Source organism: Hipposideros armiger, unplaced genomic scaffold (genome assembly GCF_001890085.2).
Source record: "Hipposideros armiger isolate ML-2016 unplaced genomic scaffold, ASM189008v1 scaffold_76, whole genome shotgun sequence".
NCBI classification, from domain to species: Eukaryota; Metazoa; Chordata; class Mammalia; order Chiroptera; family Hipposideridae; genus Hipposideros; species Hipposideros armiger.
Genome location: NW_017731426.1, coordinates 664,583 through 681,708, shown reverse-complemented (window position 1 = coordinate 681,708; position 17,126 = coordinate 664,583). Strand labels below are relative to the sequence as shown.

General features: G+C 39.1%; 1 protein-coding gene across 2 annotated transcripts in view; it reads right to left on the bottom strand.

Moving 5' to 3' along the window:
* Nucleotides 1-14,089, bottom strand: part of BORCS5 (BLOC-1 related complex subunit 5) — an 84,053-nt gene extending 69,964 nt beyond the window's left edge. The window contains exons 1-2 of one of the 2 annotated variants that reach the window (XM_019643270.1): nt 14,024-14,089; nt 12,013-12,156 (exon numbers count right to left, since the gene is read on the bottom strand). In XM_019643270.1, coding sequence (XP_019498815.1) covers nt 12,013-12,156; nt 14,024 — 145 coding nt within the window. In that variant the 5' untranslated portion in view covers nt 14,025-14,089. The other variant, XM_019643269.1, reaches the window with a different exon arrangement.
* Between the last annotated feature and the right edge of the window lie 3,037 nt (nt 14,090-17,126).

Here is a 17,126-nt window from a genome sequence, read left to right as displayed (position 1 = left end):
TCCACAACTAGACTGAAGAACAAAAGGACAGCAACTTGTCTGTTCCCTTTCCCCGATTCCCCAACGCTGTTCCCCTCCCCCAATTACCCAATAAAATCTGAAAAAAATCAACAGAAGAGCAGATCTGAGCAGAAACCTCACCAAAGATGATATACAGATAGCAAATAACCATATGAAAAGATGTTCAACATCATAGATTATTAGGCAATTACAAACTAAAACAATAAGATACCAATACAAACTTATTATTATAGAATGGCTCACATCAAAACAATGACACCACAAAACGTTGGTGAGGATGTGGAGCAACAGGAACTCTCATTCATCGCTGGGGGGAATGCAAAATGGTGCAGCCTCTTTGGAAGACAGTCTGGCAATTTCTTACAAAACTAAACATACTCTTGCCATATGATCAGCAACCACGTACCTTGGTATTTACACAAATACATTAAAATTTTAATGTCCATACAAAAACCTACACATGAATGTTTACAGAAGCTTTATTATAACTGCTCAAACTTAAAAGCAACCAAGACAGTCTTCAATAGGTGAATGAATGAACAAACTGTGGTATATCCAGGCAGTGAGATATTATTCAACAATAAAAAGAAATAAGCTATCAAGTCACAAAAAATATGGAGAAACCATACACGTATATTGCTAAATGAAAGAAGTTAATCTAAAAAGCCAACATACAATATGATTCCAACTACGTGACAGTCTGAAAAGGAAAAGCTATGGACACAGTGAAAAGATAAGTGGTTGCCAAGGGTTCGGGAAGTAGGGAGGGAGGTAAGAACAGGTGGAGCACAGGGAATTTTTAGGGCAATGAAGCTATTCTGTGTGATACAAATGTAATGGTGAATACATGTCATTTTACATTTGTCAAAACCCATAGAATGTACAACGCAGAGAACCCTAATGTAAACTATGGACTTAGTTAATAATGTATTCAACTTGGCTTATCACTTGTAATAAATGTATCACACTGATAGAAAAATGTTCATAACAGGGAAAACTGGAGGGGGAGTGGGTAAGGGAGCATATGAGAACTCCTGTACTTCTCACTCAATTTTTCTGTAAACCTAGAACTGCTTTAAAAAATAAAATATATTAATTATTTCTAAAAGTACACATGGAACATTTTTTTCCAGGATAGACCATAAAGCAAATCTCATAAATAAAGAGGATTTAAATCCTACAAAGTATATTCTCTGACCACAATGGAATTAAATTATAAATCAACAACCAAAAGAAATCTGTAAAATTTCCAAATATTTTGAACTTCAACAACATACTTCTAAATCACCCGTTGCTCAAAGAAGAAATCAAAATGGAAACTAGAAAGTTTTGAACTAAATGAAAATGAAAACACATCAAAATTTAAGAGATACAGCTAAAGTAGTGCTTAGAAGAAAATGTATAGCTTTGAAATGCCTGTCTCAGAAGAAAAGAAAGATGTCAAATCAAAAACTAAACTTATACCTCAAGAAAATAGAAAGCGAAGTGCATATTAAACCTAAACCAAGCAGAAGAAAAGAAAATAATAAAAATTAGAACAAAAAGCAATGAAATCGAAATTATAAAAAAAACAAAACAGAGAAAACCCATGACACCAAAAGTTGGTTTACTGAATAAATCAACAAAACTGACAAATCTGTAGCCAGGTTGACCAAGAAAAAAATGAGAAAAGACTCAAATGATCAAAATCGGGACTAGAAGAGGGACATCACTATTGACTTTACTGAAATTTAGAGGATCAAAATGGAATACTATGAAAAACTTTATGCCAACAAATTAGATAACTTAAATAAACAAATTCCTAGAAAGACAAAAATTACCAAAACTGACTCAAGAAGAAATAGAAAATCTGAACAGACCGATAAACCAATTAAAGAAACTCTCAGGCAGTGGCTTCACTGTGAATTACATCAAATATTTAAAGATGAAAAAAATACCAATTCTACATGAACTCTTTCAGAAAAGGGAGGAAATACTTCCCAACTGATTTTATGAATTCAGTATTACCCTCATACCAAAGGCATCACAAGAAAAACAAAACAAAACCTACAAACTAATCCCTTGTTTATGGTAAGTCAAAACGATCTGAATGTCCAGATACGTGCATGCAGGCTTTCGTTTTATTCTAAACATATAAAGTTCAGGAGTATATGTATATTTTTAAAGTATGCTTTAACTGAGGATTTTGACATTTTTCCAAGGCTATAAATATATATAAAATTCACACACTGATTTTAGAACCTAATTATACCCAACACTTCTACAAATATGAGATATTCCTCCACTATTGTTCTGGGCCCACAGAGTAATAATCTAAGTAAAGATGATAAAATACAGTAAAGCCCTGGGAAGCCTCATTAGATTACTATGAACATTCTGAAAAAGGGGTCGGGGGTATTTAAATAACAGTTTCAAGAGACAACATTCAGGTGGTCTTACAGGCCAGAACCTGGACTCCAGGGTCCTTAGAAGTTTTACTTCCCCATCTTCAAGGGAACTCACTTTTGCCTTAACCCATCCTAGTAGATGTCGATCCTGACAATTCTACAAGATAGGAGATTCTAAAACCTTCCTCAGAACATCTGACCTCTTGGTACAAAACTTAGTCCAAATATAGATTTTCTAAGACAGTGATATATTTTTGAACTTTTCATTTCTAAAATAATTTAACTTTGAGAAAAGTTGCCTAGAGGGTTCCTATAATCCCTTTACCAGCCTCCCCTAGTATTAACGTAGTAAATAACTATACTACAATTATCAAAAGCAAGAAATTCACATTGGTATAGTACCATCAAATAAAACTGTACACCTTATTCAAATTACCATATTTTTCACTAATGTCCTTTTCAGTTCTAGGATCCAATTCAGGACCCCGCATTACATGTCTCCTTAGTCTCCTCCAATCTATGACAATTCTTCAGTCATTCCTTGTCTTTCATGACTTTGACTCTTACGAAAAACAGTGGTCAGTTATTTTGTAGAATGTCCCTAATATATTTTTCTGATTTAATAATATTATCAACAACAATCACTTGTTGAGGGTTTACTAAGGGCCAGGCACTATGCTAAGCTCTCTATCTATAGAATCTGTTTTAAATAGAAGTGTTTTTAATAGACTTTAGAGCAAGCAGAAGCATTTTAAAATCAAAGGGGAATCATCTTTAATTCGCCCTTCTTCAAGAGCTAGTATTTTGTAAATTACAAAGCATTACCAAACATATTATTATTCACCCACCCCAATATCCTTTAATGCCCTCTTCCCCTAAAAAATATTAAGTCCAAGTATAAGCCTTAAATTCAGGGTCTTTGAGTTCTTACCTCTCTGAATCTTTACTGCTCATATTTTCCTACCCTTAAATCTTAGTTCATTACTTTTCTCACTTGTGCCTGCCCTCCCTTTTCATCTCTAAACACCCTTTCTTGAGGACATCTCTAATTGCTGCCCCTAGCTCCCAAGAGGTACTGATCCTCCGAAATCCCACAGAATTTAATGAATGCAGTACTCATTTGGTACATAGACACTACCCTGAACTGTGGGCATGTGTTTTGTAGAGTCTTGTCTCCTAAACAAGACTTTGATAGGATGTGTGGCCTTTTTCCCTTATGACATCTAGTATGCTACTCATAATAAATAACATTGACTGAATACCTACCGAGCGCCAAGCTTTGTGCTAGGCCCTGAGAAATTAGAGATGATTAAGATACAATCCCAAGAGTTGAGAAATTTTTGGTGTAGTAAATATTTCTTTGAGTACAGTGATAGACTGAAAATAGTTTTCCCTTAAAAAGATCACTAAAAGTTTCCTGTGACAGTAAAGTTTTTCCTTTTCTGTAATTATAGATTACTGATGTGTCACAGGACATGTATATTTTCCAAATAGCTCGTGCTTGAAGTGAGCTGTGATCTGGTTTTATGAGAAATCCAGATGCTACAGGGTAAACCTAATTAACTAAAGGCCTTTGCAAATATTGCCACAGGTTGTTGCAGTTTCAACCAGTCTACTAATTGTTTTAGTCTAGTGACATCTAGTGGCAAAAGTTTGTTAAAACAGCGCTGCTATAAATTAAACTGCATTAAAGGGAGGCCATCTTATGAAAAAAATGGCAAAATATGAATGAAGTATGATATTTATTAACATTAAAGAATGTTTCAATGTCTCTTTGACCTCTATTACTGTTAAGTGCTTTCAGGGGGATTTATCATTTTTTTCACTTCTCTTGTATCTGGTAAAATATTAATCTTTATACAACATAAGATTTACTGAAATAAAAGATACTAACATTTTAACTGTAAGTTAGAGAAAAGCCCTTAGTTAAAAAGACTGAATGAAGAACAAAGCAGCACCCAATAGTGTGATATGGCTGCTCCAAAAATCTTGCAGTTTAAAACTTCATTTTTGTTTACATACATTTGCTTACTGACACTTTTCATATGTTGGTAAACATATTTAGGAGCTTTTGTTACTGATTTTTATCAGCTCATATGAGGCAAATAATTACCACCCAAACTCATTCTTTAAAGTATCATTTTGTATTTCATTGCCTTTCTCTGAAATGGAATTTTGGTGAAAAAATATTTAAACATTATCAAAACCTGTGACTTTTAACATATTCTTCTATAAATATGAATTCTCAATGAATCCAAAATTTAATGTACAGGCATTCAATGTGAATCAGTTTTAATAATGGTGTCATTCAAAAATAGTAAAAACCTAATAACGTATTCCAAGGTACTCTTTTGCTAACCACAACGCTTTTTAAAAAAAATATAAAAAACATTTTAAAATATGATTTAGTTGAATGATCTACCAGTTCTGTGATCTCAAGTAGGAGATTCAAGTTCATAAAATTCTAGCTCGATGTTTTCAATATGTGGTCCTTGGACTCATTTCAGAATCACCTGGAATGCTAGTTTAACATACAGATGCCTTACACCTCAACTTACTAAATCAGACTGAGTTTGGGATTCTATAATTAGCATTTTTTAAAGAGTTTCTCAGGCGGCTTATGCATAATAGTTTTGAAAATAATTACTATCAAGACCACGAATATAAATTCTTCGAAGTTGCTCTGATTCTAGCCAAGCTTTGCTGCTTCTCTCACACAAAGTTGTTCTATCCTTTTGGTTCTCTATAGGGTTACATTTATTTATAGCACTTACCATGTTGAATCACAATTTATCTGTTAACAAACTAGTTTCCCTGGCTAGACTGTGAGCTCTTCATGGGATGTAACAATATTTTTGTTTTTGTATCTCTAGCCTAACAATATCTGATGAATAGCAAGAGCTCAATGAATTTGGTTAAATGAGTAAATGGATATATGAAACATGTCAGTTATAAAAAGATCACGTGAGTTTCTATCACCAATTCCAAAAACTATACCATTAGCATTAAATTAACCTCTCCAATACGCCATTAAAATTTGGGGGTTGGGAGAATGGACTTTTTTTAAATTCTGGGAACACCTTTCAAACCTCAGCTTTCCTAAATAAACATTTCAGTCTCAAATGCTAGTGTGTATAAAAATAGAAGAATTTTTATGTGGTTTTTGAAAAAGAAGAAAAATGGAAGATGACTACCAGAACTTTATACTATTCAGCCTTAGTGTTTCCAGGCTGACAGCAGAAACTACTGACAAACTAGATCCATATAAAAAGAAATATATACATCTATCTTTATTGTTATATCCCAGGAGTAATCAGCTAGCTCAGTGCAGTAAATGATATTGCTTAGAAAGATATATCCTTGGATGCTAAAGTAAACCATGTATATTTTATTTAAATTCATAATACAACACAAAAGTTTAAAGAAAAAAAAAGAATAACTAATCAATATACAAACTATCTGACAATTAATTATCCCAGTAAGTTAAATGTTTCATATGGCTTGAAATTAAAATCAGAATTTAATCTGCATACTTATGGGTATCTAGACTAAGAGATGAAAATCAAAGCAGTATATACTAGATATAATTTTGGTCAAAAATTCTCTTGGCATCTTTTAATTATATCTTTTTTATTTATATGGAACACTCTTTAAACTGTGAATACCCTCCCTGACCCTTTCTTCTCTATATGGCTACCTCCTATTCATCCCTCAAAGCCCAGCTCAAATGTTACTTCCTCTGTAAAGCCTGCCCCAAATATCCACATCAAATTAATGATTCTCTCCTCCATGTATGTCTAGTATGTTGAGCATATGACCAGTATTACTCATGCTATATTATGATGAGTTATTGACCTGTCTAAACCACTCACAAAACTATAAGCTCCTAAAGGGCAGCATCTGTCTTATATTCTTTGTACCTCCACTGCCTGCAACACTACCAGGCACTGGGCAGGTGTTTACCAATATACTGCAGAAATGAATGACCAATGTAGTAATAAAAGGCTGCTGGCATGAGGCTCTTAAATAAAATGGAAGAAGTGGTAATGGACAGCAAAATATGGACTAAAAAGCATTTTTTAAAAGAGGATTTCTGCTTCTGCCCATAAAAGATTAACTACTATAATGGGTTCTAGTCATGAATGACTGGAAAACCAGACAAAATTTTTGTAACACTCTTTTCAGATAGTGTATAACAGGCAGTGAAGGACTTTGATCCCTGAGAAAAGAAGACAAGTGAGCCCTCTCATGTCCCCAGACCAGGGAGGGAGACCCATAAAGAAGCCAGTGGTCTCGGTGAGTTGAAGAAAATGCTCCAGGTAGTGGGGTTTGGGGAGACTACATGACACAAGGTAGGAAAGGAGGGAGCGCCATAGAGAGGACTCGGGGGGATCTGCACAGGGCACCCTCAAATATCTGGCTGCATACTGTGCTGAAAACTTAAGAGGTGTGCAAAGTTGGAGAAAAAACTATAGGAAAGCAGTAGGCTGAACAATTTCTGAAACTCACGCAGGGCCAAGAGCAGTTTCTATTCCCACCATCCAGAGTGGAGAGTCTTGAAAATACGTGGGGCATCAGTAGAACACACAGAAAGGTAGTGCCTTAGCTGCGAGACCTAATTATTATAAACTAGACTAAAGGCTGCCAGGATGAGCGCTAACAAAACTTAAAAGCAAGCCCAGAAAGGGTCAAAATGATAACTTAACCTAGAGCAGAACAAAGTCCAATATCCTTCAAAAGAATAAAACAAAATCCAGCACCCAAAAATATAAAATATACAGTGTTTGGCATACAGTAAAAAAACTCCAAGCATGCAAAGAAGCAGGAAAATATGACTTATAGCAAGGAGAAAGTTCACTCAATAAAAAAAAAAAACAGATCCAGAAATGATGGACCAGCCGACAAGAAAGTTATAAATACACTCTTTCAAAAAGTAGAGGAAAACATAAGCATGATAAGCAGAGAAAGTGGAAACCTATGTTAAAGAAAAAAGAAGAGGGGGATGTGGACTGAGAAAAACTTTAGGCATGAAGGAAGACCACTAGTAACCCTCCAAAGAAGCAAATGTTGATGAAATGAGGTGAGAACCTGACCACAGAACTTCAAAAATGGAAGGCATAGAAAGAACGCAGGAACAGCATGTAGTGACCATGTAGTCAGGAAATTTGGCAGCAGAGAGAAAAAGAGAAAGCATGGTAGCCAGAAGAGGCACTGGAGTCAAAGAAGGTAATTTTGTCTTTTCCATTTAAAAGATGGAAAAAAATCTATACATCTGAACAAGAGGAAAGAGGTTCATTAAGCCAGGAGCTCGAGACAAGGAAAGGACAGAAGCCAAGTCCCGGCAAATGCAGGGAAAAAGTTAAATGGAGAAGCATTAAGCTTCAGAAAAAGGCATAGACACCTTCTCTAAGATTTAATGCAAAGAAATAAGAGTGGATGCAGGCACAGAGATTTACGGGGGGGTGAGGAAAAAAGTGAGGCTGCTCTCGCAAAATGGCTTCATCTTCTCAATTGGTTTAAAGGGTCCATTTGGATGGGGCTTCCCACTCTTCTGAGTAAGGCTCCCTTGCTGGTTAACAGCCATGTTTAAAAGGTTAACTGAACAGCTATTACACATACAAATAAACCTACAAGACAATCAGGAATAAATTATCAACTTTTCAAATTAGGTGTCTGGGGAGAAAATACCCTCTTAGGATCAATCCTGGACTTAGAGGTGATCTTTGAGACATTCAGAGAACACTGCTCTGATTAAGATCCGTTTTCTCACCCCCTCCTTCGGCACTCCATTTTCCAAAGCAGAGAGACATAAAGCCTGACACCTGGAAGAAACAGGTGTCTGACAAATGCAAAGACTTTCTACCTCTATTTTATTTGTCTGGCTAATCGATGAGTGGGTGAGAAAGATGTGAAGTAATTGGTCACTGGGAATCTAGCTCCCTCGTGTTCTCCTTATCACCCATTTCCATCGAGTCATTCTTCCCTAGCTTCAACCTCAAGCACCAATTCTTAATGTTCCATGTGATTCGAGAGCCTTCACTGCTGTTCCATGAGATCTGGCTCCACTAAGAAAAGCCCCTAGCTCTTTATAATTGTCAAAATCTACTTCACATACATCATGTTCGTTATACCCAAACACAGAACTCCCAACAAAGCTGCTTACTTAGTATCAGTGAAGCATCTATACTATTTGACCTTCCTTGTTGGTAACAAGGACAATCCTTTCCTTAGGCAGCAAGACAATCTTAAGTTGTATCAAAGGTCAGTAGCAAAAATGACAGGTCAGTTGCCAAGAATGCCCTATGTGCGCCGTGCATGCATGCGTGTGTATGCACATATTCACCACCAGGAGAAAATAGAATAATTATTTTTATAACTTACATATATAACATCAATATTTCATGTATCTTATGAATATTTCATTGCTATAGAATGACATAAAATAATGGGATTTGTTAAAAAATATGAGTGGTTAAGTTTTAAGTAAGAAATCTATAGAGCTTGTTTAACCCCTAGGAATCTAACAAATTTGTATCAAATCTACATTTTGACTTTGTGTTCTGTCATGGCCATTTAGTGCTGCTGTCTAATCTTTTAAATTTAATTTTCTATTAAATGCTTTACATTTCAAAACAAACTGCTAATTCAGAGACTGCTGTGAAAAACAGAAATTCTTTTGACTTTAAAGAAAAAAAAAAAAGAGGAACAGATACTTGGCCTTAGTATGGAGCATAAATTATACTCTGGTATATTTATCCAAAAGAGTTAAGACCAAAGAAAGAATCTGCTTGCTTATTAAAAATGCAAACATTACCTCAGTCATACGAATAGCCTCAGACTCGCCCAGCCACTGCCTCTGCAGATCACCCACCAGCATGAGCATTACATCATATGACATTACGGAACAATAGTGAACTCTGTGTAATACTTGAATATATTGTTTGGAAAGAATAAACTGTCATTAACTTGAATAAAAGCTTTCTGAAATCAAACCTGGTGGGTAGAGCCCTCACTGTGTGGCCCTTTTACTACTTTGAGAAATAGCCTCATCCTGAAAGCAGGAAAGGGGGGAAAAGAGATCAGAGTATAAAGGCAACAGTGACGAGTAGCCCCTGCAGCCAGCCGCCCAGCAGGCAGCCGGCAGGGCTTTAAATTACCAGGCAGAACAATGTCCAAGCGGGAGGCACTGCAACAAATGCTGCACCTAAAACTCCAACCTCACACATCACTCTTTCCTACTGCAGCCCAGTCTAGTGACTTGGATAATGGGCTTTGCTAGAATTGGGAACTGAGTTTTATTCTACGTACAAAATCGTTAAATACTCGATGTCCCGATGCCATCTCATGATGGGCTATCAGTTATAGCCACTTAGGCAATGAATTTAAGCTCTGAGCACAAATGTTTTAATCTATAAAACAGAAAGAATAGCTATCATGCAGAGGGATGGGAAGGGATTAGCTACTTTAATTATCATAATTATTATTTCCACCCAATTGTCCCCTTTGCCTATCTTTTCTAATCACTGTCCAAGACCTTTCTACTTTACAAGTGAAACGTGAGCATCAACTTACATGCTCACTGTTTTTTTGTTTGTTTGTTTTCTGCAGTCTGGCCATTGCCACATGCGGCCATTTCTATTTCCATGCCACTCTTATCAAGTGATTTCTCTACTTTCCAAATCCTAGACACCTCTTAATTGCAACCTGCTACTCTCCAGTTTCCCTCTCTCCTGCACCTACTCTCAACAACCAAGGTTCAAAGAGGTGAAAAACAAAGCCAGACTAGCATAGCTAGTTGGTGGCCAAGTCCCAGTGAAAACCGAGGTGTCAATGCAACCAAGTCCAGCTGCACTGTATTAACTGGACCACATTAATTATTCCCTTTTACAGTTCCCAGTGATGATTTGAAATCTGAGCTTAGCTTCCCTTAATACCAAGTCTTTTCCTAGATGCTTCCCCTACTCGTCAATTTATTATCATAAAATATGAATTATTTCAAATGCTTAGAAAAGCACTAATCCCAGAAAATTATTAAATATATCTCAAAGTTCTGGGGTGGGGGGAGTGTTTGTTTTGTTTTTAGTATTTCCCTAAAGTGGGGACAAAAACTGGTCACATAAGACCTCACCCAGGACTGGAAGACTTTAGGAGGAGAAAGGAGGTAGTTAGCAGGAAATAGAGCCGTGGAAATTGTGACTGTCGGCAGTGCTACATCCAATTCCAGAAGGGATGGAGTATAGAATCTCAGGGCCACCTCTAAGTTTCTAAAGATAAAGGCTGTGTCTCTTAATCTGATTGCACGAGGATATGTGGAGATGGAAATTTCATTAATGTTGGCTTCTTTGGAGAATCCTCAAAATCATAAAAACTAATAAAAAGATGGGTAACAGAATGTAATATGTTGTTTTATGCAAGAACCAGAAGAGTTTCCCAAAGTCTAACCCTGAGGACTGTGGGGAACAGACTGAAAGCTTGCACTTCCTCATCTGTAAAACAGATGAAGTGCTAGGAAGAATGAGATGATACATGGATCATCTAGAAAGCCCAGACTGTTTTTATATTTTTGTTTTTTAAGTACAGTGTGGAATAGTGTAACTAGTACAGAATTTGACATCAGTGCTGAAGGTTCAGGTTCAACCTCTCTACCAGCCAGCTGTCAGATCTGGCACAAATGATTCAAACATAATTAAAGATATAAGAATTAAAGGAATGATATATGTTTAGGGGGGTTTTAAAATAGCTGTATAAGTGTAAGATGTTTTATATTACTGTATGTTGTACCAGGTTAATGCACTAGGACCTTATGTTCATTTATATATCCTAACCTTTTGGAGGAAGAGGGAGACAGTAAAAGAAATTCTCCCCATTCCACTAACAGAAAATAATCACCACTATTTAATGGAAACATAAAAATAGTAAAACAAATATATGTACTTACTAATATAAAATGAAAAAATGTAACAAAATTATTAAATGAATAAAAGTCCTATTAAAAGGTAACTACTTCAATAAACACTAATCAGAGGGCTGATGGTTTGTACATACTCACTCCCCTCGATACACACACTCTAGTCTCATGCAAAACAGTTGCCAAGATTAATTACAAGTGTTTATCAGTGGTCATGGAGATTTCCTCTGTAGATCTGAACTAGTCAACCCATAGTCCAGACTACAAATAAGAATGAAAATCTTTTTGTGGAAATATATCATATGAGGGCCAACTCCCACATCATTCATTCATTCACTCATTCATTTATTCAGTCCCTACTTTATACCAGGCTCTATTTCAAGTGCTGAGGAGTCAACAGTGAACAAAATGAAGAAAGTTCCTGCTATCATGGAGCACACATTCTAGCAAAAAAATACAGACAGTAACCCACTAAACTATGCAGTAGGTCAATCACAATTAAGTGCTACAGACAAAAACAGACAGGGAAAAGGCTTGCAATTCTAAATAGGGCAGTCAAGGAAGGCTTCACAAAGAAGATGCCATTTAAGTAAAGACCTAAAGGAGATAAGTAAGACACATGGATATCTGGGGACAGCAGTGGGACTATGCAAACCTTTCCAGCAAGTCCAGATAAGTCACAACGTAAGCCCTTACCTTTCAAAAGTGGTTGGAAGGTTGGAATCTCTTGCAACTTGATGACATCGGGATCGTTGCTGACGTTTCGTGAGGCCTGAGAGCCCTGAGCTACAACCACGATGTCATCCATCTTGGCTCTATGCTTAGCTGGAGAAGGAGTCACTGAAAAAAGATTTACACCGCTCAGGAGTTTCACGTTAGTCAGCCGCCTGTCTCACCAAAACTGTTTTCACTGTAGTCATTAACAAGTCATTTTTTTACACAAAAAATGTAACCGGGTTTATCCTGCAGTGGGGGCTTGGGTAAGGGAAATGAAATGTAGAAGATCTCTATTTTCTATAGTATTTTAAAATACTGAAACATTACAGGAACATATATATGAAACTGTTTTTGTAATAAAAGATATTTTGAGATTCAGCACACAAAAGAATAGGCAGACTGTGTTTTAAATTTTTACTTCTTAGATCTTCCTGATGTTTGTCCCTATTTTACCAATAATTAAATAAGGATACAAAATTTGGCTGTGACTTGCCCAAAGTCAACAGTGCTAAGAACAGAGTTAGGAAAGAAATTGGAGGTATATGAGTTGTTGGTATACACGGCCCACTATTGTGACAGTGCGGTTGCAAAACTGTCTAGACACCCATCCCAGCAAGCCCAGCAAGCCAAGTATGTTTAATTGATCCTACTCATGGGGGGAAAAACCCTGATACTCAACCCTAGATGATGGGTCTATTCATGAAGCACCATCCCTTTCACTCATAAAGTTACAGGCATTAGTCCAAAAGATCAGAAATAATCAGTAGGTCCTTCTAGGCTGAGGCAAAATTCAGAAATTTGGAGGATTGTTAGTGAGGCAGGTCAATTTCAGGTCTCTTAGAAAAATGTAATCCATTTGGAGGAAAGTGCTTCAAGGGCTCCCTAGCCCCAGACATCCTCCTCTCCCCAAATATCTTCCTGGTTGGGGGCAAGAATGAACTTTTAAAATGTTTTTACACTCTAGAAGGTAGTATTTGCAGGCTCATCAGCTAAGTCTTAAAGGTTGATCCAAAGACGCTACAGAACTGCCCTGCCTCCTAGAGGCTAGAGTCTCCTATGGCATGGCATTCACTCTTCTAGAATCTCTGCTACTTTTATTGCTCTTCGAGAAACGTCTCTTAACCTCTATTGGCAATTTACCTAATGCACCCAAGGGTTAAAACAGATTGTACACCTGTCACACATCCCCTCTTGAAAAGGAACCCCTAAGACCCGTTTTTAAGAAGGAGCCTGTTCTTAGAGGTCCTGCCTATCTATGATCCATCCACTGTGAGCTAAATCTCACTATGTCAGTCATGAATGCTAAAGCCAATAATTAATTAGGTCATCTTTTAAATAGGCGGTAGTTGGGGAAAACAAAATGCTTTTGAAAAGAATGGGCATGGGCACCCACGCTGGCTTAGCTTGCAGTCACAGGCACTCACTTCCATCAGGGGAATTAAGGTTAGGACAGATGGTTACTTTTTTTTTTTTCTTTTAAGAACAAAGCATGGTGAGGGCTTAATGTGCGCTCCTGTCCGCCGGTCCCAGATCCCACTAGGCTGGGAGGCATGCCTGCCCGCTCCACAAGCAGACAAGGCTGGCTGGAGGAGGTTGGAAGTTAGGGCACCGACCTGAGGAGTTCAGATCGTTGGGTCGGCTCTCGGCCTCGGAGCTCTGCTCACTGCCCATGGTGCCGGCAGCGGTGGCAGCGGAGGAACTGCGGGACAGGCGGTCACCGATCCGGCGGTGGGGCGACAGGGCAGGGACAGGGACCGGGACGAGGATGCTACACCGAGTCTGGGCGCCGCAGGGGGGCCGCTAGGTGCGGATGGTGCGCCCAGCCCAGGTAGGGAACACAGGCGGTGGGGGATGGGGAAACTCTATTTGGGGAACAGCACCGCTGCGCGCTAGTCGCCAGGCTTCTTTAGGGGAAACCCAAGGAGAGGAGGCGGGGAACGCCCGGCATTAGCCGCGCCTGCGATCGGCGGGCGGCGCCGCTTTCACTCACTCGCTCATGCGCCGCAGGCTGGCTCCTTCCGGGATGCGGATTGGTGGCGCCGGCTGCAAGCGGCNGAGTAGGTCATCCTCTGTATACAGCTAGTAAGAGTTACGTAGTTTCACACAATGGACCATTGTTCATGGGCATTCTTTGTCAACATATGCTTCCTGCAGCTATTGGTTAAAACTGTTGGATACAGCTGTTGGCTGTAGGACGACGCCCCCTTAAAGGGCCCGAGCGCCTGAAAACTAGACCCCCACCCCCCACCCCTCCCCACCCCCCAGGGTAGGCCCTTTCCTCTTGTAACCAAGCGTCACCTTTAAGCACCACCATCCACATGGTACATACTTTATCTCTATCTTTAGAACTTTACAAAATAAGTGTTTATAACTTTGTTTTACAGATAGGAAGCGCTAGATAGACTTAGGATCCGAATCCACAACTGTGGATGCAAAGCTCCTGTTTCAGGTGGGAAAGCTGGGAGTGTGGCAGTGGACAAGCATACAAAAAATACTAGATGGTGAAAGGAGTTGGAAATGAGACAAAAATGAAAGAGAAAATGCCGATTCACGTGTTAGGGTGTGTGTGCATCTTCAAAGGAAAGCCGATGCTGCTATAGTCCAGACACTTTCTGGGGACCTTGACAATTATCGGCAAGGCACCATTCTGAAAGTAGCAAAGAAGAGAAAGGAGTACAGTTAGTGCAAAATGGAAACTGCCAGGTCTAGGGCATGGACCTAGCAGTGCAATGCCATCAAGGAGTTGGGTGGCTCTGGGATTCTCAGAACTGTGCAACTTATTTTATATTGTTTGCTTCACAACATTTCAAACAAATACCCTGAGATTTTATATATGTAAACATAATCTCAGAAGGAGTGCCCAATTCACTAAATGACTAAGCCCATTGTATTCTATATCACAGACATTTCCCCTAGTTTACCTTATTTAATTTTCACAATAACCCTAATGCCCACAAACAGGTAACTTCCTCATCCTTACTAGGTACTAAGTGGTGGAACTAGGGTTTAGTACCATCTGATTTAAAAGCTCCTGCTCTTTCCTTTACTCAGTGAAAAAAAGTGCAAATGAATGCAAGTTCAGTATTCTGTGGGAGAATGAAGATAGAACTAAAAAGTGCTAGAGAGATCAAAGCAAGCTCCTTGGAGGTGGTGGTTGGCTATAGTCTTTAAGTTTACACAAACCACCAGGTTGATGAGACTGGGAAGGGCCCGCTAAGCAATGCGAATGTGCTCTACTGGACAGGACAGCCCTCCCCTTCTCTCCCAGATCTGCCCTCATTTGGGGCAGGGTGAGAGAGGCGGTAAAAGGAGGAAGTATAACTCATATTCTGGCTCTTGTTCTCCCTTTTCCACATCAAAGTATACTTATCCTGTGTCCCAAACCCTAACCCATGCTAATGTGATGATGCTTTTCATGCTTCCCTTTGGATGAACAATTGATTCTAAAAGGGATATTCTCTCCATCAACTGACAAATGGATAAATGTATCATCACGTTCTCTGTGGTTTGCAAGGTCTCTACTGAGAAATCCACTGACAGCCTTATAGGGGTTGAGAGAATTGGATGAGAGAATTTTTTTTCTTGCTGCTTTTAAAATTCTTTCTTTGCCTTTGATTTTAGACAGTTTTATTATAATTTGTCTTGGAGAAAAATGTTTTGGATTGAAATTTTGAGATGACTTATTAGCTTTGTGAACTTGGATGTCCAAATCTTTCCCCAGAACTTTGGGAAGTTCTCAGCCATTATTTCTTTAAATTAGCTTTCTTCCCCCTCTTCCTCTCTTCTCCTTCTGGAACTCCAATATATTGTTTCTCTTAATGATGTCTCATAGGCTTTCTTCATTCCTTCTCATTCTTTTTTCTCTTTGCTCCTCTGATTGGGTAATTCCAACTGCTCTGTCTTCTAGCTCACCGATTATTTTTCAGCTTAGTCGTCTGCTATTGAAGCTCTCTGTTGAAGTCTTCAGTTCAGTCATTGTATTCGTCTGCTTCAAAATTATATAGTTGTTTTTTATGGTTTCTATCTCTTTGTTGAACTTCTCATTTTATTCTTGTATTGTTTTCCTGATATTGTTAAATTATTTATCAGTGTTCTCTTTGTAGCTCTCTGAGCATCTTTGGAACATTTATTTTGAATTCCTTGTCAGGCAATTCCTGGGTCTCCATTTTTGGGGGACCGGTTACCAGAGGTTTACTGTGTTTCTTTGGTGGAGACATGTTTCCCTGATTCTTCATGATCCCTGTAGCCTTGTGTAGGTGTCTGTACACTTGAATAAGCAGTAACCTCCTCCAGACTTTATGGACTGACTTTAGTAAGGGAAAATTTTCACCTGCAGGTAGAGGCACATGGAGCAGGCTGTGACCCCAGTGGCGCAGAGCACCAAGTATACAGGAACATGTGATGGCACAGAGTCTAGGGGAGCATGATGTCTTTCTGTCTCAGGCCACTGAAGTCCACAGAATCAACAACCATAGTCTTTGGTGAGCACTGCAGGGTATCTACAGTGGCTGAAAGGGCTGTTGGAGCCTTTAGTGGCACCTCCAGGTCCAATGGCCAGGGACCAGGGCAGGCAGTAGTGGTGGCCAGAGCCAGTGGTATATTCATACACTAGGCTGCAGAGGGCCAGCCGTAGGTGCCTATGTAGAGGCGGGAGCTGGTTGCAGACACACATTGTGGAGAAGGCCAGGGAAGGCAGTGAGGGTTAGTACCAACTACATGGTCACTGACAGCTGCAGAATCTCTAGCTGTTGGTGGGCCCTACCATGGCTGCTAGGTCTCACCAAGGGCAAAGTGGAGGCCAATGACAGGGGTCTCTCCAGAGGTATGCAGGTGCACAGTTGGAGGGGCTAGCTGCAGGCGTGCTTTCTTGTGGCTGCTGAATCTCCCCCAGGTGTACACACGACAGTGGAGGCCAGTGATGGGCCTCAGGCCTGCAGCATGCAAGTGCAGTGCTGGAGGGGCTAACCCCAAGTGTGTGCACAGCAGTGGAGGTCAACTGCAGGGGTCTAGGCTGGTGTCTTGCAGTCATGTGACCACAGAAGCCTTCACTGGCTGCCAGTGTGGTTTTGGGCATTGGAGTAAGGGAGGGAGCA